Raw genomic sequence first — 23,127 nt, forward strand, 5'->3', positions numbered from 1 at the left:
AAGAACAGATTTTGTGTTTCTTTCATCTCTAACTTCTGACTAGCAGAGCCTAAGTCAAATGATCAAATTTCTGCACTCTAATGAAATGGAAAATGGAAAAAAGATTCATATTTGTATAGTGAGACAAAGAGGCTCACTGGAGTTGGAATTCATCAACTATCAGAAGAGTGCTCAAAATATTGAATGTCCAGAAAGAATGGCAAATGCTTTCTATAGCACATAACACTATGTCTTGCACATATGTACTGACAGACAGGAAATATTATCAGTAATGAGTATTGCCAATAATTCAACAGTGAATATGTGTTCTTACATAATTTTTAGATGTTACTGTAATGAATTTACATCACTCATGTTTATTTATGTCCTTAACTTCACAAAATGAATCTTCCATCCATAATTGTTACTAACACATAGGACTATGTAATGTGCTGTTTCTTCCATTAACATTCACCATGCCTCCCATACTGTCATAGACTAAAAAAAAAAAAGATAAAAATACATCAACCCACATGCTTTTGAAGAGGGAAAAAAGGTTCTTCTCCTCCACACTTTTCAAAATGTTAGTCTAAATATAGTTTAAATGACTTCCCAGGGCATAACTTATAATGTTCCAAGATATTATCAACATGCTCGTGTTATCTTCAAATTCATATTAATGGAAACTGGCCCAAAATGAATTATTAGATATGGGAGATAATTTTAAGTTTTAACTTATCTTTGTAATTGGTGGCTCAAGCATTAAAGAAAAATCATAACCTGTGAGAAATAAAAGAAGAAATAAAATGTTTGGGTGTGTTTGTGTGTAAATATATGTGCACTAACTAGAGAAAGAGAAAGACCAAAAACATGAAAATGGGAAAATGCACATTTCATTGTAAGGTATCAAGAAACACACTATTCAATCAGATCAAAAATTCATTCAAGTTGGTATCTTGCCTCAGTAGGAGCAATAATAGTTCCCTCATTGAAATGATCAACTTACTAGACCTGCTTGAATTTAAAGATCTTATATTTTAAAAGCAGGTAGAATATTATCTATAGAAAAATGTTTTCACATTTGTTTTAATACTATTAATTAATTCAAAAATCAGAGGCTTATCAACACATTAAAAAGATGACTCCAAAAGTCACTGAGAGCACCTATGGCTCTTGAAAGCACACTTGTATACTCTGAAAATGCCTCAAGCACTACTTATGGTAGTCTGCTTCCTATAGGATGGATGAAGGAGAAGCCTGAATAATTTCATGAAGTTATATGAACAGGTAAGGGGTACATTCGTTTACTCTTCCTCTGGGAGAAGCGCCTCTATACACAGCTACTTAGCACTCAGTCACACAGCTTGTGAAGAATGATAACCTCAACAGAACCAGTGTGCCCCAATTTTCTTCACACGCTGCTTCTCACCATTCTCTCCCATTTCCCACTTTCCCTTCTCCTCCCAGTCTCTTTTCACATGATTCCCTTGACCTCCCCAAATCCTTCTGCCGTGGTGCTACCCCAAATCCTGACTCATTTGCTCCCTTGCAAATTCCTCCAGCAACCCTTCCCATTCCCCACCCACTCTCTGCTCTTCTATAAAGTTAAGGAACTAACACATTAATAGAAGATAACTTGTTAGTAGCGAATAAAGCTCTGGTATATTACTACTCTAGGATAGTTGCATACTAAAAGGGAACACCTGAACCTCTATGTGGTCTTCCCTGATACTCCAGGTAAACTCTATGTATTATCTCTATTATAGCACTTATATGTAACATTTTCCTATCTTACATTATAAAATTTATGAGCATGACAATCTCCACTCTTAGATTTTAAGATGTGAAAGGACAGCCACCACTAATCTTCTATCCCCAAAACACCTAACAGTGACTCCATTGAATTGTATCAACCCATGAATAAAGCCTGACGGAGGAATCCAAGACTGGGAAGCAGATTTTTAAGGCCACTCAAGCACACTCCAAAGGATGCCTCCTATTCTAGCTTTGCATAATATCCACCCCGGAAATAGGCAGTGGGCTGGACTGACAGCTGGACTTCCTTGTACTTTTCTTTCCTCCACAAGCAATGCTCACATCTATAGATGTGAAGTTCTTCTTCATCATCCAGCAGATATGATACCTAAGGAAGATAATGAAAAAGAGAAGATGTGTAGAAGGTAATAAGGTCCTCAAAGAGCCCACAAGAAAAGATTTCAGGGAAAAGAATAAAACAGAATATTCCCTACAACATTTGTACTTCTAGGAAACTGTTGAAAATGACATAAAGTACAGTAAAAAAAAACTAATTCTATAAAAATTACCAAATCATTCCTCATCACTCTTATGTTATTTGGCAAGACCATGTCCAAGAGACTATTGAGTCATGGTTTTCCTGGATGTGAAAAATGATGTAATGAGAAATTGCTTCCAAAGAACTGATCAGTTACTTAACACAGAAAAATAAAATTCACAAGATTCTAATAGCTTGACACTCATATCATGTTAATATGCAGAAGGGGCTGCTGAAATGATATGGTATGTTGATTAAGTTTAAGAAAAGCTAATTATTAAGAGATATGTTTCTTTCCATTCAGACAAGTGTTTTGGAGGAATATATTCATATTCTAAAGTGAAAGTTATCAGATCAAATGACAAGATAAAGACTGTGTATTGGTACTTAACTGGATAAAAAAGGGGGGGAGGTTGAGGGGGAGGAAGAGAAAGGGAGAGGAGGAGGAAAAGAGGAGGATTGAAAAAGAGAACCTAGAGTATCTTGAAGCATTTAAAATAGTTCCAGGGGAGATGACAGGAGCTGGTTACTTCAGGAGCCAAGGGCAACCCCTGCCAACAGACAGAAGGAGCATGGTGACCTCAGGAGCCAAGGGCAACCCCTGCCAACAAACAGCAGAAGTGTAGGGTGCCATTGTACAGGTGGCCCACTACTGATGCAGACACCACTGCCATGTGGGTGGTCTGCCACAGCCATCACTGCTGAAAGGGTGACCTACCATCACTGCTGCCACAGCAGCAGCCACTGCCACTGCAACCACCACTGCTGCTGTGCAGGCAGCCCACTGACCACTCAACTGCATTGAAATGAGGGTCTTCAATGGTGCCCAGGGAAAGAGGTGAGCAAGCATGGACCCAGTGGCTCAACCCACAGGGGAAATTATGGTGTCCCCCCATGGTAGCACATTTGGGGGTGAGGTATATGCACAGCCCATGTGACTGCCTTGATCAGGGAGAGAAACACATGGAACCCCCAGAGAGTACAGAGTGCAGAAACCCAGGATTGCCAAATAGAGTAAGGAAGAAAATTCCCAACCACCACCAACCCATCTCCCAGAAATAAGGACCGAAGAGGAACCTCTGCCTGTAGGAAAGACAAGAGAGGAACCCCACTTAGAGTCACCCATTCAAACTACAGAGCTCCAGCATACCCCAGTGCATCCATCAGGATCACAGGACACTAGTAGGGGTGCCAACAAGTCTTCCCAGGGGCACCCACCACAGCCAAAGAGCAACAGCATACCTAGGTGCTTCTTCTAAGAACTCAAGAGCTCACCCCTGTCCTCAGTGACCCAACAAGTGTCACTAACCTCAGCAAGGAATCACTAAGTGCCCCAATTCCTAGGCCATGGAGGCACTCACATGCAACTCCAACACTGAATACAGCCAAAGAACCCACACAGAGACTGCACTATTGGGTCTTCCCAGAACCAACACAAAAACACCCTACTCAATGGTAGATATAAAACACATATACAGAAGGAAGTCTCTCTCCGCAAAGCCCACTCCAGAGTAAGAGAAGAAGCAACTGTTATACCAGATGACCAGACATTAATCTAGAGACACCAGAAATGCAAAATAACCAATAAAATATGACAACACCAAAGGAATACAATAATTCTCAAGTACTAGACCCCATAGAGCAGGAAACCCTTGAAATGACTGAAAAGGAATTCCAAGCAACAATCTTAAGGAAACTCAATGAAATAAGAAAATTCAGACAACACAACAAATTGAGAAAAACTATCCAAGATATGAAGGAAGAAATTTACAAAGGGATTAATACCTTTATAAAGAATGTAGTAGCACTCCTAGAACAGAAAGATTCATTCAGCAAAATAAAAAAGACAACTGAGAGCTTAAGCAACAGGATAGAGAAAGCAGAAGAAAAAATTCTGATCTTGACAACAGTCTTTTTGAAATAACCCAGGTGGACAAAAAGAAGAAAAAAAATGTTTTAAATGAAGAAAATCTAAAAGAGCTAGCAAACATTAAGTGCACAAACATCTGAATCAAGGGAGTATCAAAAGGAAAGGAGAAAGGAAAAGTCATTGAAAACCTATTCAAGGAAATAATAGTGGAAAACTTCCCAGGTATAGGAAAAGACAAAGACCTTCAGATTCAGGAAGCTCAGAGATCCCCAAACAGACTCAGTTTAAAAAGGTGCTCTCTAACACTCATTATAGTCAAACTGGCAAAACTCAAAGACAAAGAGAGAATCCTAGAAACAGCAAGAGAAAAGAATCAAGTCATCTATAAGGTCATCCCCATCAGACTAACAGCAGACTTTTCAACAGAAAGTCTATATGCCAGAAGAGGATAATATATTCAAAATAATTTTTTTAAAAAACTGCCAGCCAGGAATACTATACCCAGCAAGGCTATACTTCAGAAATGAAAGAGAAGTAGTGTATTTCCCAGACAAACAAAAACTGCAGGAGTTCGCAACCACATGAACAGCCCTACAAGAAATCCTCAAAGGAGTACTGCATCTGGAATCCAAAAAACAATAATCACTATCATAAATACACAAGAAAGAATAATATGCAGTGATAAAAACAAAGATGCAAATGAGAAAGAGAAAGAAACTACCTCTTACCACCTCAAAAAAACCAAAAAATACAGAAGACAAACAATAAAAGGGAAGAAAGGAGCAAAAGATATTTAAAACATCCAAAGAAAAATTTTTTAAAAATGTGCCAGGAGTAAGAAAATACCTTTCAATAACAACCCTAAATATAAAGGCTTAAATTCCCCACTCAAAAGACACAGACTGACTAATTGGATTAAAAAGACAGACCCTACTAAATGTTGTCTTCAAGAGACTCACCTCAACTGTAAAGACACATACAGATAATAGTAAAGAGATGGAAAAAGATATACCATACAAATGAAAAGAAAAAATGAACAGGAGTAGCTATTCTTACATCAGATAAAATAGACTTTAAATTAAAATCATAAAAAGAGAAGAATAAAGCCATTACATAATGATAAAGGGTCATATCTGGCCAGAAGACATAGCAAACATAAACATATAAGCATATATGTACTCAACACCAGAGTACCCATATGTATAAACCAAACACAATTAGACCTAAAGAAAGAGATAGATTCCAAAACAATAGGAGTTGGGGACCTAAAAACCCCTCTCTCAGCATTGGACAGATCATCTAGGCAACAAATCAACAGAATAACCATTATTCTTCAGAAGGAGAAAAGAAATCTAGAGTAATTAGAGGGGGGAGATAGAGGGAGATATGGTGAGATTGGACAAGGGGCATAAAGAATAAGTATGATTTGTAACAATATATATGCTAGTAATATTGATTTGATCAGCATATCTCAATGTAGAACCCCCAAAATTTGTACGATCAATTTTGATTCAATTAAAATTTTTTAAAAATTAAAAATAAAAAAATTTTAAAAACTACCAAGATTGAACTGAAAAGAAACAGGAAACCTGAAAAACCTGAACAGACCAATAACAAGCGATGAGATTGAAGCAGTAATCAGCAGTCTCACAATAAAGAAAAGCCCAGGACCAGAGGGCTGTACTGAGGAATTAATACCAATTCTTTTCAAACTACTGCAAAAAATTGAAACAGAGGCCATCCTCCAAAACTCATTCTATGAGGCCAGAATCACTCTAAACCAAAACTAGACAAAGATGAAGAAGAAGAAGAAGAAGAAGAAGAAGAAGAAGAAGAAGAAGAAGAAGAAGAAGAAGAAGAAGAAGAAGAAGAAGAAGAAGAAGAAGAAGAAGAAGAAGAAGAAGAAGAAGAAGAAGAAAAGAAAAAGAGAACTACAGGCCAATATCTCTGATGAATATTGATGCAAAAATCCTCAAAAAATTTAGCAATCACAATACATCAACACATCAAAAAAATTATACACCATGAATAAGTGGGATTCATCCCAGGGACACAAAGATGGTTCAACATATGCAAGTCAATAAATGTGATACAGCACATCAACAAAATCAAGGACAAAAACCATACGATTATCTCAACAGATGCAGAAAAACCATTCGACAAAATTAACATCCCTTCATGATGAAGACTCTTAGCAAATTAGGTATAGAAGTTAAGTTTCTCAACACAATAAAATCTATATATGACAAACCCACCACCAATATCACCCTGAATGGGGAAAAGCTGAAAGTTCTTCCCTTAAGAATAGGAACAAGACAAGGATGCCCACTCTCACCATTCCTGTTTAACATAGCATTACAAGTACTAGCAAGAACTATCAGGCAAAATAAAAAAATAAAGGGCATCCAGATTGGAAGAGATGAAGTCAAACTGTCCCTGTTTGCAGATGACATGATCCCATATATAGAAAAACCTAAAGACTCTACAAAAAAAAAACAGTTAGAGCTGAAAAACAATTTCAGTAAAGTTGCATGATACAAAATCAAAATGCAAAAAAAGCCATAGAAAAACCTAAGGACTCTACAAAAAAAACTCTTAAAGCTGATAAACAATTTCAGTAAAGTTTCATGATACTAAATCAAAATGTAAAAATCTGTAGCATTTTTATATTCCAGTAACAAACTAGCAGAAAAAGAAATCAAGAAAGCAAGCATATTTACAATGGTCACCAATAAAATGAAATATGTAGGAATTAATTTAACCAATGAGCCATGCTCTTGAATTGGAAGAATTAACATTGTGAAAATGTCCATACTACCCAAAGCGATCTACAGATTGAGTACAATCCCCATCAAAACAGTGATGACATTCTTCACAGAAATAGAAAAAACAATCCTAACATTCATATGGAATAACAAAAGACCCCAAATAGCAAAAGCAATCCTGAGCAAAAAAATAAAGCCAAATGCATTACACTACCTGACTTCAAACTATACTATAAATATACTATAGTAACCAAAACAGCATTGACCTGACGTAAAAACAGAGACACGGACCAGTGGAATAGAGAACTCAGAAATCAACCCACATACTTACAGCCAACTGATCTTTGACAAAAGCACCAAGGACATATATTGAGAGAAAGACTGCCTCTTCAATAAATGGTGCTGGGAAAACTGGACATCTGTATGTAGAAGAATGAAACTAGACATGTACCTCTCACCATATACCACATTAATTCAAAATGGATTAAAAACTTATATACCTGAAATTATAAAATTCCCAAAAGAAAATGTAGAAGTACTTCAGGAAGTAGGACTTGACAAAGTGTTTATGAATAAGATGTCAAAAGCACAGGCAACAAAAGATAAAAGAAACAAATGGAAATTTATCAAACTAAAAAGCACAGCAAAAGAAACACTTAGAGTGAAAAGACAACCTACAGAATGGAAGAAAACATTTGCAAACTATGCACCTGACAAAGGATTAATATCCAGAATATACAAGGAACCCAAACGATAGTAAAAAACTAAGTAACCTAATTTTAAAATGGCCAAAGGAGCTAAACAGGCATTTCTTAAAGAAAGATGTACAAAAGGCCAACACACGTGTGAAAAAATGCTTGATATCACTAAGGATTAAGGAAATGCAAATCAAAACCACACTAAGATATCATCTCACCCCAGTTAGACTAGCTATTACCAAAAAGACAGTGAATAACAAATTCTGGCAAAGATGCTGAGAAAGGGAAACCTTCCTACACTGCTGGTGGGACTGTACATTAGTGCAGCCATTATTGAAAACAGTATGGACGTTCCTCAAACAGCTACAGATAGAACTACCATACAATTCAGCAATCCCACTGTTGGATATATACCCAAAAGAATGGAAATCATCATGTTGAAGGGATGCCTGCACTGTCATCACAGCTCTATCTACAATAGCCAAGAGTTGGAACTAACCTAAATGTCAATCAATGGATGACTGGATAAGGAAAATGTGGTATATATACCAATGGAATACTACTATGCCATAAAAAAGAATGAAACTCTGCCATTCACAACAACAGGGATGAACTTAGAGAAAATCATGTTAAGTGAAATAAGCCAGGCACAGAAAGAGAAATACCGCATGCCTTCACCCATAGGTGGGAGCTAAAAAATAAGCAAATTTTTCAAAAAGGAAAGATACAACCATCACAATAATATGTTGAACTTTCAAAAGGAAAGAACAAAACTGAGGCCACCAGAAGTGGAAAAGGGCAGCAGGACAGGGGCTTAGCAAGAAATTGGCAAAGCACCACAAAAATGATTACATTGTGCAATATTGAATATACTAATTATCCTGATTTGAACATCACATATTGCACATAGGTATTGATATTCAATGCTGTACTCCACAGATATGTATGATCAATGATGTTTTAATAAATAAATAAATATTTTGAAATAAAATATTTCCAGGGGCAAGAATTCTTATGTTTCAGATATGTTCAACATATTAATAATCATTTTGAACTGATTTAATGCTTCCCAGCAAATGCTGCAAACTTTAAAAATATAATCCCTACATGAGGTGAAGGAAAAACCTCCTGCTTTGGAAATGCTGAAAAGGTAGTCAGCTTTCTTACTTGGCTACTAGATGCATCCAAAAGACACTGAAAAAATACCATTCTGCCCACAGAAGTCAAGCATTCCAGAAAACTTGGAAATAGGAGATGCAAAAGAAGAAAAGATGTTAGCAAATGTTATGGTTGAAAGGCAGTGAATACAACGTGATGTTCTAAATAAACAGATTATCTAATCAGATAGAGGTGGGGGAGAGCCATTAAAAGGGACTTCATTCATACTTTCATTTCATTCATCTACTAATCCATGTTTCCATCTATTCACTCTTTCAACAAGTATTTGAAATGGTATGAAATGGTACCTCTACATACCAGGTCCTGGGAATACAGTGCTGAATAAAGCAAACTCAGTCACAGAGCTTACATCTTTCATTCAATAGTAGGGTTTTGCTTTTGCCCCAAGACAGACTATGGAGAAATTATACATTTTGGTCTTGTCACTAAATGACACAGTCTAGCAGACACTGATGAACCCCTCAGGGATGTTAATTGGACTTAGTGTCACAAGGAATGCAATAAATTGATGTTGCAGCAGACTATACCGCAATTAATTATGACTGGCCTCCCTCATAAATATTTCAGAAACTATTCTTTAGCTGAAAAGGAAAAAAAAAAAAGAAACAGAATTTTATAAAATAATATTTCTTAAATGAAATACATATTAAAGGGATTCATTTCCAATTCAGTCTCAAACAGATCACTCATGTGAATGTTGATGGTGACAAAGAATTTCCAACCTTTGTTCTCTCTCTCTATCATTTTTACATTTCAAATGTTGAGTTCCAGAAGAAGCAGAAGCCTGAGAAACTCTTATTAAAATCATACATAAGCAAAAACAAGAATATGCTTTTCAAACCTTCGGGTCATCATAGCATCCTTCACACACTCCTTTCCCATCATGCTGCCTCTCAAACTGGTTTTCAATCTCATCTATCTCTTTGAATGTTATTGCGAGTTTATTGTTATACATTTCAATGGGCTTAATCTTCAGACCATGTCTACTAAATGAAGCTTAAAATGTAAGGCCGGAAAGTGCTCTCTGGTGCTTCTTTAATCTGAAATTCTAGCACTGAAATTAAATGTGGTATCTCTATAAAACACCCTCACCTAGTTTTAGTTGGTTTCCAGTTATCTGTCCAACCATACTTTTCATAGCCCTGACCTGGTGCCTTGTCATCCCTTACATAGGCTCCCCCATTCCCACTTCTTCTTTTTCTATGCTCTTCCCATCACGTGGAGTGACCTATTCTTCCCTCTCCAAACATCCAGTTTCACAGCCCATTCTTCTGAGGTCTAACTCAAATACTTCTGCCCATTAACCTGAGGTCTGGGGCCCAATCCGGTTAACAGCAATTCCTCTATCATCTGTGGACATCCTGGATGGAGGACCTCTTACGTTCAGTATTTCCTGTTGGTTTCTAAAGTCAGATTTAAAAAGTGGGAAAGGTGGAGAAAAGTCAGGCATTTACTGAAAGTAAAAGGACTTTTACTTTCCTTCTAAAATTGAGGCATAAGAGTTAGGCCAAGTGTTTTCGTGCTATAACATTTTATTAATTGGTTGAGAGTTCCTCCTCTTTGAGGAACAGATGCTGCCAACTTTGGCCAAGCATCAAAGTGTGGATGCAAGCGTCAAAGTACAGATATGAGTGAGCCTAAGAGGTGAGGAGACGTTGCTCCTTCTTCCAAGTAATTTGTCTTTGTTCCAAGTAGGATCTAACTTAATCATTGGATTATTTAAACCAGACTTGCCCTAGGAAATTATGAAACAGGCAAAGCTTGCCCATAAAGCATCCCACTTTTCCTTTTATTTTAAATTTTTTATTAGTACATTCATTGATACAAATCATACTTATCCGTTATGCCCCTTATCCAATCTCTCCCCTTCCCCCTTTCGCTACCCTCTACCCCCTCCCTTTCCCCTGGTCCCCCTCCCCCTCCCCCCTCTAATAACCATAGATTTGTTCTCTCCATCTAAAAGATTAACTGTTCCTCTGTTGGTTTGTTGCCTGCATGATCTGTCCAGTACTGAGACAGGTGTGATCAAGTCCTCCCCTATTATCATAAATCAGATGCTCTTCTATTACTCTGGAGTGTGCTTTGTGGAGGGAGAGGATCTCTTCTTTTTTGGCAGGGGGGGGACTCCACTGGTACCTTTCCTTGTGTCAATGAAGTTGAGAGTCTGGCATGCCATCTGCACCGTGGCCGTGACTGCTGCTATCGTAACTAGCCATTTTTGCAGCATCCATGGCAATTGCAGTGGCTATGGAGGGCTACCCACATGGAAATGGTGTTTTCGGTGTGCTCTTTACCTGGTTGTGGCTGGGTTCAGCTTCCCCCAGCTCCATGCTTCAGGTTCCCAGTGGGGCCCCTTCTGTTCTCTATGGATCCTACTGGCTAGCACAGAATAGATACTCAACCAGTGTTTGCTAAATTCTCAATTCTTGATACTTTCATTAAATTTCCACTGGGATTGATGAAGGTTTATGTCACTCTACAATCATCCACCTCCCCTTCCCTCATCTTCCCAGTTTGTATGGCTTTCTTTTTTCTTTACTAGCTACCTTTGTATACTACCTAGATTCCTTGTTGTACCAACTATAGACAGCAATTTTTTCTTACCATTTAGTAATATTAAGCTATTGGCTTTCTTACTCTTCTCTTTGGCTTTCCTTTACTCCACCTTATCCTGTTAACTTCTCTCATCCTTATCTATTTCTTACTGTCAAGATTGATAATACGTGTGTTCTGTTCTGTAACTATAATCAAGCCTTCTGTGTTCTGTCAATATACTGTTCCAGAAGTAAAAAAAACAAAACAAGTGTACATTAGACTGACTATATACCTATTTTCCAATGCAGAACAATCATTATGATAATAATTTTGTTTCTTGTTCTCTACTTTTCTTTCTTTTTTGGTTTATCCTAGAGTTTAAGTGGCTTATAGGTCCCTAACATTGCGTTTTAACCAAGCTAACTTGCCAGCCCAGTTCCTCTCTTCGCAAGAAAAATATCTTCATTTGTAAAGAACGATTTTCAATTCCCTTAGGGGCATTTTTTTTTCTGACAGAATATACTATTCAGAGGTTTATTTTGGTTTTAGAAGTTAGTGTATGGTTGACACACTGGCTAAGTAAAGTCAAAATCCTTAAGCTTAAGTCTTCCTTAGGCTTTTAAGCTAACCTTGTAAATATTACTTCTGTTTACAAGTCTAGCATATATTTGAGCAATTAGTTTAAACATTACCTTTGAATAATGTTTGTTCCATTTACAAATTTGGTTAACTAAACTTTTGAATATTTAAATTTCATTTATAAATTTAATATTAAGTATTAGTTACCTACTTCAAAACAAAATCTTTTCAACTACTAAGCAATTTTTATAAATCCAATAAATTAAACTTATAAATATGGAGAAACTTGAGTTCTCTTAAACATTCTAATACTGTATATAAACTTGTGAGATTTCATCTTAAAAATCATTGGTCTAAATCAATTGTAAATTTCAAATTAGTATCAAAAGACTATCAATCTACAAGCAGATAAAAATCCAAATTTGCATAGATTCCTTAATGTAAAAAATAAATAAATAAATAATGCTCAGGGTTTCGATTTTTTTCTGATTCCCCCCACAAGAAGACAATTATCTTTTCAGTTAAGACTTTACTTTTAAGCAGTTTTATACTAAATTATTTATGTGCCCATAGTTAAAAGATCTTCTAAGGAAACAAATTCTCAGTTAACTGAGCATGAGATACAAAGCTGTTAAAATTGGGGGTAAATATTCTTAACATCCACTTCCCCATTATTTTTTATAAGTTGTCTTTTCATTGTACTCTCTGGAAGGTATTTTCCACATTTTCTTTCATTTTTTAATGCTTTTAATTTTAGCAATCTTTCCTGTTAATATTTAAGAACTACTTTTTAATAATCCTTACACTTTTCTTTGTATAATGTTCTCTTGTTTGGATGTAATAACTTCTTGAATCTCTCTATGGATACTATCAACAATTGGTTCTTTCTTTCTTGTTTTTATGTTTGTCTTAGTTTCTATCATATTAAAGGCTTTTCTCAAATTTCTGATTTTTGTTGGTTTTCTATTCATATTTGAATATCAACCTCTAAAAGTCAATTTCCAATTCTGTGAAATAGATGGCCTTTGTCACGTGTGAGTTTCTTACTAGGATCATGGGTCACAGACCCTAGCTGCACATTAGAATCACCTGGGGAGCTTTTAAAAAACACAAATTGCTGGTCCTATCCCAGGGAGTCTGATTTAATTGTTCTGCTGCAGGACTAGGCATCTGTTTTCTATTAATACCTTTAAAAATTCTAATCTGCAGACAAGATTCAGAACCACTGCTTTAAGTTCATGCAAGGAGTCTACTCAGGGGGAGGGGACCCATAAATGAATATGAAAGTGTTTGGGGTTTGGGGGTGTGAAATCAAACTAAAAATTTTTGACTTGAAAAAGCCTCCCTAACTCTCATTCTTGAGCTCTTATGTAGGAACCACAACTTAACTTAGTATGTAAGCACATGGGCAAATTGAAAACCTTACTTAGAAGTGTGCTTCTTTGAGGATATCTGAATCTCAGCCAATTGCAGGCAGTCAACTGCTCTGTACCTCACTTCCTTTTTCTGTACCATCACTTCCTTTTTTCTGTCAATAAATCTAACCAACCATGCCTTTTCAGCTGTAGTCCTTCAATCTGTTCTGACTCTAGGGGGGCTGCCTGATTCACAAATCACTTTTGGTTTTTTTGTTTGTTTGGTTTGGTTTGGTTTGGTTTTTTCTCGCTCAAGGTAAACTGTTTAAATTTAATTTGCCTAAATTTATTATTTTAACAGGGGGGATTTTAATCTCTCCAAAGAAGAATCTTTTGATGTTTTGCTTGGACCACAGATCCTCAGATGATAAGCATTTGGCATGGGAGTATAGGAGGATTTGACCAATTTACTTACAAGCTTTCAATTAATCTCCTATATTCAGCCCACACTTCACCTACACCCTTGGTCATACCTGACATTTCCAAGTTCTCATTCTCTGTGGTTTTGCAAAGTCATTCATCTCCCTTGTCAGCTAAATCTTTCCCCAACATATTCTAATTTGTGGCTTCTTCAGCTATACTTCCTGACTGTCTTCATAATTCATACAGATAAACTGGTGTTGAAAGAAGGGAATACAGACATGTAAAACCCTTTACTAGGTCCTTTTAGCCTTTAAACAGAAGGACCTAAGCCCTTAAACAGAAGGACCTAAAGTCTATCAATTGTTTTGCAGAACGTACTAAGAAAACTTGAGATAGTCAAAGGAAAGTCAAGGTTAGTAATGGCTGGCAAGGTAACTCACACTATGTAACGGAGAGAGAGGAATGCAATGGAATGAAATCCTAAACAATAGAGAGGAGGGCCAAATAACTCAGAAATAAAGCCATAGAACTTTCAAAGACAGGAATATCAAATATTTAGTTTTATTGCTAGGATATAAATTCTCTGTCTCTCCATACAAATGCCTTTGAAATTTTTTTTTCTTCTTCTTCTTCTTCTTCATTTTGTTACATGAAAATCAAAGAAGCATCAATAGAACTTGGATGAATATTCATCTGGGTTGGCACCTGGCAGACAGAGAAGAGAATTTGAAGCATGAACTGAAATCCAACCAGGAATATATTAACCCCCTCTCTGTAGTGTCAAGAGCAATACCACCATTCATGAAGGCAACTTTGTCTCACTCGCTAAGAAAAGGTTTCCTTGGTAGACAGCCATGTTACATCTACACAGTACTTGTCTTTAAATATAGTCATGGCCCTTTACAAAGCTTGGGCGAAGAAAGTGGCTTTTTAGTCATCAAACCCTGGGAGGTTAGAATTTAGCATCACAATTGTTAACCCTTGCTCTATTTCTTCTGCCCATCTAACCAGGAAAAAATCAAGTGCTTAGGCTGGACCGTAAGACGTGTTAGCTGTTTCCATTTGTTCTGTTCTGTGATGAGAACAAGAGCACATGCCCTTGACTCTGTAGCTGAGAAGTATCAGTTGAGTTAAAACCCCAAGTATGAAGTTGAAGGGGAAGAGATGAGTAATTGCTAAGGAAAAAAAAAAAAAAAAAAAAAGCTGAGGTCTACAAGTAGACATACATGCCTTACCATGTCCAGAGTCAGTACTTAATGGTAAGGAAAGCAGCAAATTGACTTAAACTACCTAAAGTTCTTATATCTATTCTCTTCAATTTTTCAGCTTGAGCAGCAAATGCTTAAAAGTCAAAGGAGACTCTGCAGCGTCCATTCCACAGACCGGACTCCATGGGCTCGGAAGCTTCCCTCTGCTTTTTCTGCAGCTGTGTTTGACAAACCTGACATGGCTGAGATTGAGAAATTCAATAAGCAGAAATTGAAGACAGAAATGCAAGAGAAAAATCCACTGACTTCAAAAGAAATGATTGAACTGGAGAAGCAAACAGGTGAATCGCAGTGAGGTGTGCGTGGCCAATACATGTTGTATGTTCCCCCAACATTGCCTTGTTTTACTTCTTCTAGCTGTATAGCTTTGTAAAATGCAAAGAGGTTGGATCAGGTTTAAATGACTGTGCTGTCCCTTTTCATATAAAAGAATCGTGAACTACTGACAACAAAGGCATCACCTGTCTCTTCCGTAGGCCTGGCTGGCTGGCAGGGCAGGAAGAGCACTTGCATGTTGGTGAAGAAAGAAGCTGTGTGGGACCAGAGTAAATCTAGAGTCAAAACTAAGCTGGTCCAACGTGTCTTGCAGGCTGTAAAATGTAAGAGTGCCAATTTTTTTTCTGTTGTTCAAATGATTTTAATTATTGGAATGCACAATTTTTAAATGTATAAATAAGAAAAAAAAATTCAAATGATCTAGCTTCACATTCATGCATCCCCAGTTTATGCTTCAGCATTCCCCAGAGACAAGAATTGGTATTGATGCAAAGATAAATCATTATTGACAATAAAACAATACAAGTTTTGCTGTAGTTCCAGAGTCTGGGAAGGTGGTACTTTATAGAGCATAAATTGATCTTAGATGGATCCTGTCTCCATCTACTATCTTTGTGAGATTTGGTTAAATTAATCTTCAAAGCCTCAGTTGCCTTGTCAATAAAACATGGATAATAACAGTCTTCATGTTATTGGGTTATCATGATAATTAAACAAAATAAGGCATGTAAAGCACATAGCACAAGTCTGGTACTTGATCAGCACTCAATAAAAAATAACTATCATTATTCTCATCATTCTTAATATTCTTACATTGCCCAGCCTCTTTGGGCAGCCACTACTGTTGCCTTGTACTCATCTTGATGAAAGATCGAGCACTTCAACACCTAATAACCCCCTGCAACAAACCACCAAATAATAGGTCTAACTGCAATGAGAAATAAGCATTTTACTGAAGATGTTGTGTTGTTACAGGGAAGAGTGTTCCTCTCTCACACTATATGGAAAAGCTTCTCTATTTTCCCAAGAAATGCATCTCTTGCCTGCAGCTGATACACCTGCTCCCCTGTGGCACCATGAGAATCCAGCAGTTACCTGAACTCTGAGCAGTATTAGTTATCAATATTCCTGGGAGTGAGGGGGTATGTTCATCTTGCCTCACACATATTTCCTCACCACTAATGTCAATGGTCCCAAAAAGTAAATCAAGATTCATTTTTTATAAGTAGAATCATATTGTAAACATTTGGAAGAGCTTGCTATCCTGGACCAATTCAAAAGTCACCTTTTCTATGAAACTGTCCTTTGCTCAGAAGAAGAGCTGATTAGAAGTCAGGAGTCCCAGAACTGCAGATAACTGGCTATATGACCTTAGAAATACCCATTTGGTCATCCATTTCATTATTTGAAATAAAGATTTGGCAAAATTATTCCTAAGATATCTTTCAATTCTGAAATTTCATCATGGATCTTTCTGCAAAGACAAGAAGCTAATATTAAAGCAAATCTTTCTTTCATCTCACTTTCAATCCTAGTTTGTTTAAAGTGAGCTCTGCCTTAATTATGTTATCTAACCTCATGAAGCCTGTATTCACAAAATACAGGCTAGTGCCGCAGGCTTAGGTATGTAATAAAGAAAAATAAAAATATATTGGGAATGGTTTTATTTACAGAAATTGAGTGTGGAATAAGCTAATTTCATTTTTGTATACAGAGCTGACTTCTCTCTGGATATATTCTCCATGGAATCTCACATTTCCCCCAGAACACTTGAATACCACATTTAAAGTAAATGATAAAGGACTGGTTGCTTGGCTCAGTTGGTTAGAGAACTACCTTGTAATCCCAAGGTCATGGGTTCGTAATTCCATACTGGCCAGATGCAAAAAAATAAAATAAGCTTAACTATATAATCATGACTGCAATTTACTAGGTGCTCACTGTTTTCCAGTGACTGTGTGTTTTATAATATGATTTCATGTTATTATCACAACAACCCTACATACAGCCATATTAAATGTGCACGCACACACATGCACACACAGAATCAGATGTTAGGTTATAAGCCCAAGGTCAAACAGCTAGTAAACGATAGAAACCAAACTATAAAAACCAGGTCCTTCTTTTTCCAAACTCAGTTTCATTTTATTATCTATGTTCTTATAACCTCTAATTGATTCTAAGTATTTGTGCATTGGTCACCTATGAATCTCAAATTCTTAAAACAGCTTTGCATTGCATGACTTAAAGTATCAAAATCCCATTCAACTAGAAGATATGGAGAGATGGAGTAACTAAAAAAATTTTTTTTTCTTTTTTAGGCCTAGCACATGCTTAAGAAATGTTGGTAGAACAAAATTGAAATGAATCAGCCATTGGAACAAATTTTAAAAATAAAAAATAACAAGGCTTCACCTCCCTCTGTAAAGTTTTCTTCTGATAACTTATCCTAGAAAGATGATAGAAGAATCCAAACAGAAATAGATTTTAAAAAAAGAGAGATTGGCAATAAGCTTTGAAAGTTTTCTCTGAATTCTTAGTTACTGGAATGTTATTTGCTAATTTTCCAAGAGTCAATCTCAGTTGACTAGAAGAATTTCAGTTGACTAGAAGAGAAGAAGAGAAATCATTGGACTTCTACTTAAATTACTTCCTTATAATTAAAAATCCATTTACCCATAATGCTATTGATTCTTCTTGTGGCTAACACAGACATAGAATAATAAATTACTCTTTCTCTCTCTCTCTCTCTCTATATATATATATATATGTGTATATATATATATATATGTGTGTGTGTGTATATATATATATATATATATATATATATAATTGTTAATCCAGGTAATTACATTCAGGATAACTCTATTACTGGGGTACTTTGTGACTGGTTTTTATATATCACTAACATTGATTTATGGCTTATAGAAGACAAGCACAATGGAAGACTGCAGGCCTCTTCACTTTCTGTTTATAGAATAAGCATCTAAACTGAAACAGCAGACTTCTCCATGGTTTTTACAGTAGTGATATCAGGTTTCCCTTAAACTTTGAAAATGCTCAAAACCGTATAGTGCTAGATACTTCCCAAAACAAAAACTTATGATTTCTTTTAAATTCTGTTATAGACTATCCTTTTTTATTGCCAAAGTTTAGTGAAATCTCCCAGGAACCTCTCCTTTTTCTCTCTGCTTATAAACCAGATCTCTTCATTTCCAAGGTCTTGAACAAAACTTCTTGTCACTGATAACTTTAACCAGGTCTCCCCAGGTTTCTTGATTCTCCTTTTTACTAAAGCTTTCTTTCAACAGGGTATCTTGGAATACTGTCCTTTCTTTATTCCTCAATCATCATTCCTTTCAGACAAATCTACTAAAAATATCATGGAGCTTACCTCTTTAAATAAGATTTCACAACTAATCAATTAATTATTTAGCCTTAAACATGGTTCTTAATGTGTCAAAACTATCAGTTTGAAGTATGAACATATAAATACAGAATAATTAAACATCTCTGGAGTCTACCTATGAAATTGCTCTAATCAAAACTGTAATTATTAAAGGCAAAGTTCATGTTTCCCCTTCTACATTAACGCAATGATCACAGTAAAAGATCCAGAAATATTGTTAATTAATTTTATTACTAAAGATATCCTATCTTAGAGAATTTATCTGTGCATGTATTTATTATTGTTTTAAAGATTGGATGTTTTTATACTCTTTTTCTTTGTTCGTTTGTTATTTTTTATTATTATCAGCATATTCATTATTACAAATCATGATTTTTCTTTATGCCCTTTTTACCTGACCTATCCCTCCCCAAACCCCCTGCCTCCCTCGTGCCTCCCCCATCTCTAATATCCTTAGGTTTGTTCTCTCCTTCTGAAAGTTCAACTAATTGTTGTGGTCTTTTCTTTTTTCTTTCTTTTTTGCTTTCTTTCTTTCTTCCTTCCTTCCTTCCTTCCTTCCTTCCTTCCTTCCTTTCTCTCTTTCTTTCTTTCCTTCTTTACTAGCACTCAGTTATAAGTGAGTATTTCTCTTTCCTTGTCTGGCTTATTTCACTTATCATAATTTTCTCCAGACTAATCCATGTTGCTGCAAATGGCAGAATTTCATTCTTTTTTATGACTGAGTAGTATTCCTTTGTGTATATATACCACATTTTCCTTATCCAATCATTTGTCATAGGACACTTAGGTTGGTTCCATATTTTGGCTATTGTAAATAGAGCTGTGATGAACATGGGAGCGCATCCCCTTTGACATGATTTCCATTCCTTTGGATATATACCCAGGAATGGGATTGCTGGATCATACGGTAGTTCTATCTGCAGTTGTTTGCAGAACCTCCATACTGTTTTCCATAATGGCTGTGCTAATTGACAGTCCCACCAACAGTGTAGAAGGATACCCTTTCCCCACATCCTCGCCAGCATGTGTTATTCATGGTCTTTTTAATAATGGCCAGTCCTACTGGGGTGAGATGATGTCTCAGTGGTGGTTTTGATTTGCATTTCTGATGACTAGAGATGCTGAGCATTTTTTCACATACCTATTGGTTATTTGTGTGTCTTCCTTTAAAAAAAGTCTATTCATCTCCTTTGCTCATTTTTTAATTGGATTATTTGGTTTTTTACTGTATAGTTGTTTGAGTTCTTTGTATATTCTGGATATTAAACCCTTGTCAGATATATAGTTTACAAATATTTTCTCCCATTCCATAAGTTGTCTTTCCTAATAAGAGAATTATCTTTGAGCAAATATGGCTTGATCTTACATGGCTTTGATGAGATAATTTTTCATGGTTTTATTTTTGTCTGTTAGTGTTACTCTATTTTAATTTTGATGTAACTATTTAATAAGGGAAATGCTTCTCTGAACCTCCACTTTATTTTCCTCAGGCAAATGCAGTGTTACACCAACCCAAGAGAGAATAAAGACTTAAGGACTATTGTCTCATCCCACCCATGAATCTAGATTCAACCACAAAGAAGGCCCCCCAAGGACAGTATAGAGGAAGTCTTTTCTTGGTGTTAAATTGGAAAAGGGGCTGCTTGAAAGATCTCAGTATATTCACCAAGAAAAAAGGAAATAACTTTTAAAAAATAGAACTGGAAAAGTAGGACATTTTCATTCATTTGTTCAGTTAACATTCATTACCTATTACCTACTATGATCGGGTATTATTTTAGGAACTGAGTATAAGGTAAAGCATAAAACTGGCCTGTTTCCTGCCCTTAAGGAATATATAGTGCAATAAAAGATACAGCCATAGGTAAACAAATGATTAGATACAATTTGTAGTGGATATGAAGGAATCACAAACTTGGTATAATGATAAAAAATTTAGAAGGTTGCCTGCTTAGATATTATGACCTTTTTGCCTTTGTGAGGCATATACTTAACTTGAGAACTGTGGAATGACAAAAGACCAGCCATGCAAAGATCAGGAAGTTGAATGCTCTAGCCTAGAGGTCAGAAAACATTCTGTAATGAAACAAAGAGTAAATATTTTTTATGTTTTGTGGATCATTTGTTCTCTGTTGCAACAAATGAGCTCTGCCATTGGAGTATGAAAGAAGCCATTAATAATACCTAAACAGATGGGCATGCTGTGTTCCAATAAAACTTTACTGAAACAAACAGGCAGTGGGCCAGATTTGGCTTATGAAATGTAGTTTGCCAACTCCTGCTCTAGAAAAACATATAATCTAGGCAAAGACTCTGAAACAGAACAGGGCTTGCTGTGTCCAAAGAACAGACAAGAGGATGATATGGATAATCAGGAAGATAGGGGCATGAAATGAGCTTGAAGAGGTAAGCAGGAGCCAGAACATGCAAGGCTTTGAAGGACATGGTAAGAACTTTGTATTTTATTACATTTTATTTAAGCCACTTAAAGTTTTAAGAGCATAGTGTTAAATTAAATTAAATTTGGCCTAAAGCTGCCTATATGCTTTGGATCCCTACACAGGGAACTGAAATCTAACTTAGTATGTAAACAAATAACAACCTAACTAAGAGTATATTCTTCTAACAACTAGCTGAGTCTCAGCCAATCACAGACTGCCAATTGATCACGCCACGTCTACAGAAGGCAACCACCTAGTTGTAACCAATCAAGCTGTTTATGCACATTACTTTCTTTTTCTGTGTATAAATACTGCCTACCCAAGTTTCTGGGTGGAGCTCTCTGAACCTCTTCTGGTTCTGAGAGCTGCCTGATTCATGAATCATGTTTTGTTTAAATAAACTCTGAAAAATTTAATTTGTCTAAAGTTTATCTTTGAACAGTAGTAATATGATGCTCTTTATGTTTTAAAAGTTCATTATGATTCTTATGTGGAAAATGGATTGGAAGACTGTCGAAGTAGTTCTGGAGATATAGCCATGGCCTGGATTCACACAGTAGCAATGAAAATGCAGAGAAGTGAATGTATTTGAGATACATTTAGAGGTGAGGATCCTAATTCATGGACTGGATGGGAGGGGATGACAATGAAAGAGAGGGAAAACCTAATTTAGATGCTCAGGTTTCTGGCTGGAGCAATTGGATTGGCCATAGGTAGTCAAGTTGAGCTAAATTATAAATTTCAAAGAGGAAGACAAGAGAGATAAAAACCTAAAAAGTTAGGTTAAATCCATATTAGGGAATATCTCAAGTAATGAGTTAAATAGATTATATTTGTATTCATGAAAAAGATAAAGCTCCTGAGGAGTTTTGAAGAACAGAATAATATAAACAGAGTTGTGCTAAAAACTGTGCTGTGTTGGGTAGATTAGAGAGAGATGTGTCAGGAGTCTGGGAAAAGCTTGAAGAAACTACTGAATTTGGATAATGAAGACTTGGTTCAAAGTATTAGTATTGGGAATGGCAACAAATGTAAACTAAATAGGTCCTTTGCTTGGAATATACCTATAGATACATATGCACATGCACACACACAAAAGTACTTCCAAAAGTTCATGGAAAGTAGATTTAAAAGATAATATGAATCTTTCCACGAACTTTTTGAAGACTATATATATATACATACAACATTGTAATATTTATATATTGGTTTTCATCCATGGATCCTGGCTCATGCTACTCTCTGACCTTCTCCAGCTCTCCTTTCACCTGCTCCTCTTTCTCCCCAAGGCAGGAACTTCTCTGACCTACTTTAGTTGATTGTTGTTGCTGAGAGAGAGTGAGGACAGTGTGTGCTTTTCCCCACTTACACACTTATACTATATATGTAATTTGAGGCTATTTACAATAAACAATATAAAAAATTAAAACTTAAGGGGAATAAAAGCCAAATTTTAAAGGGAAATGTAGAAAGGAAGTTAGTACAACTGAGCCCAAAAATTAGCTCTGAGTTCTCTGACAGCCAAGAAAAATAAAATGAAATAATAAAATAAAATAAAAACGGAGGAAGAAGCAAAAATGTTGGATTATATAGCTCCTATCTGATATAAGGAGACATCAGTTCTCCAAGGCAGATATACTGAATTATAAAAGAAATAAATCTCAGTCTTTTATATAAGGAATATTAAAGATGACAATAAACTATCCTATAAAAAATATATGGCTATTTGATAAAAAAATATGGACATTTCTCACAAGGAACTTCTCATATCAAAAACTTTCGTATCTTATATCCAAGCACACAAAGTTGAAGACATTATACCATAGATCTGTGATGGTATTTTTACAGAAAGTGAGAGCAATGAAGCCCAGATAATGAGTTTTACAGTGTCTTGATTTGATTCAGAAATAAGGCTTAGAAAATAGGAATAGATAATGGTTCCTTAGACATCCCTCCCAAACACCTAGCACATTAGTGACATCAAGTCTACAGCAGTACAGACAATGTAGTGAGCAAAAGCTAGTGGCCTGAACTTTGGAACCAGACAGCCTGATTTT

General features: G+C 36.0%; 1 protein-coding gene across 1 annotated transcript; it reads left to right on the plus strand.

Annotated features, from left to right (window-relative positions):
* The first annotated feature begins 14,095 nt into the window (after positions 1–14,095).
* Positions 14,096–15,239, plus strand: LOC134380937 (thymosin beta-4-like). The gene is made up of 2 exons (XM_063101051.1): positions 14,096–14,107; positions 15,003–15,239. Exons 1-2 carry the CDS (start codon positions 14,096–14,098, stop codon positions 15,237–15,239), a joined length of 249 nt encoding a protein of 82 aa, XP_062957121.1.
* The last annotated feature ends 7,888 nt before the right edge of the window (positions 15,240–23,127 follow it).

This window comes from Cynocephalus volans, chromosome 6 (genome assembly GCF_027409185.1).
Source record: "Cynocephalus volans isolate mCynVol1 chromosome 6, mCynVol1.pri, whole genome shotgun sequence".
NCBI lineage: Eukaryota > Metazoa > Chordata > Mammalia > Dermoptera > Cynocephalidae > Cynocephalus > Cynocephalus volans.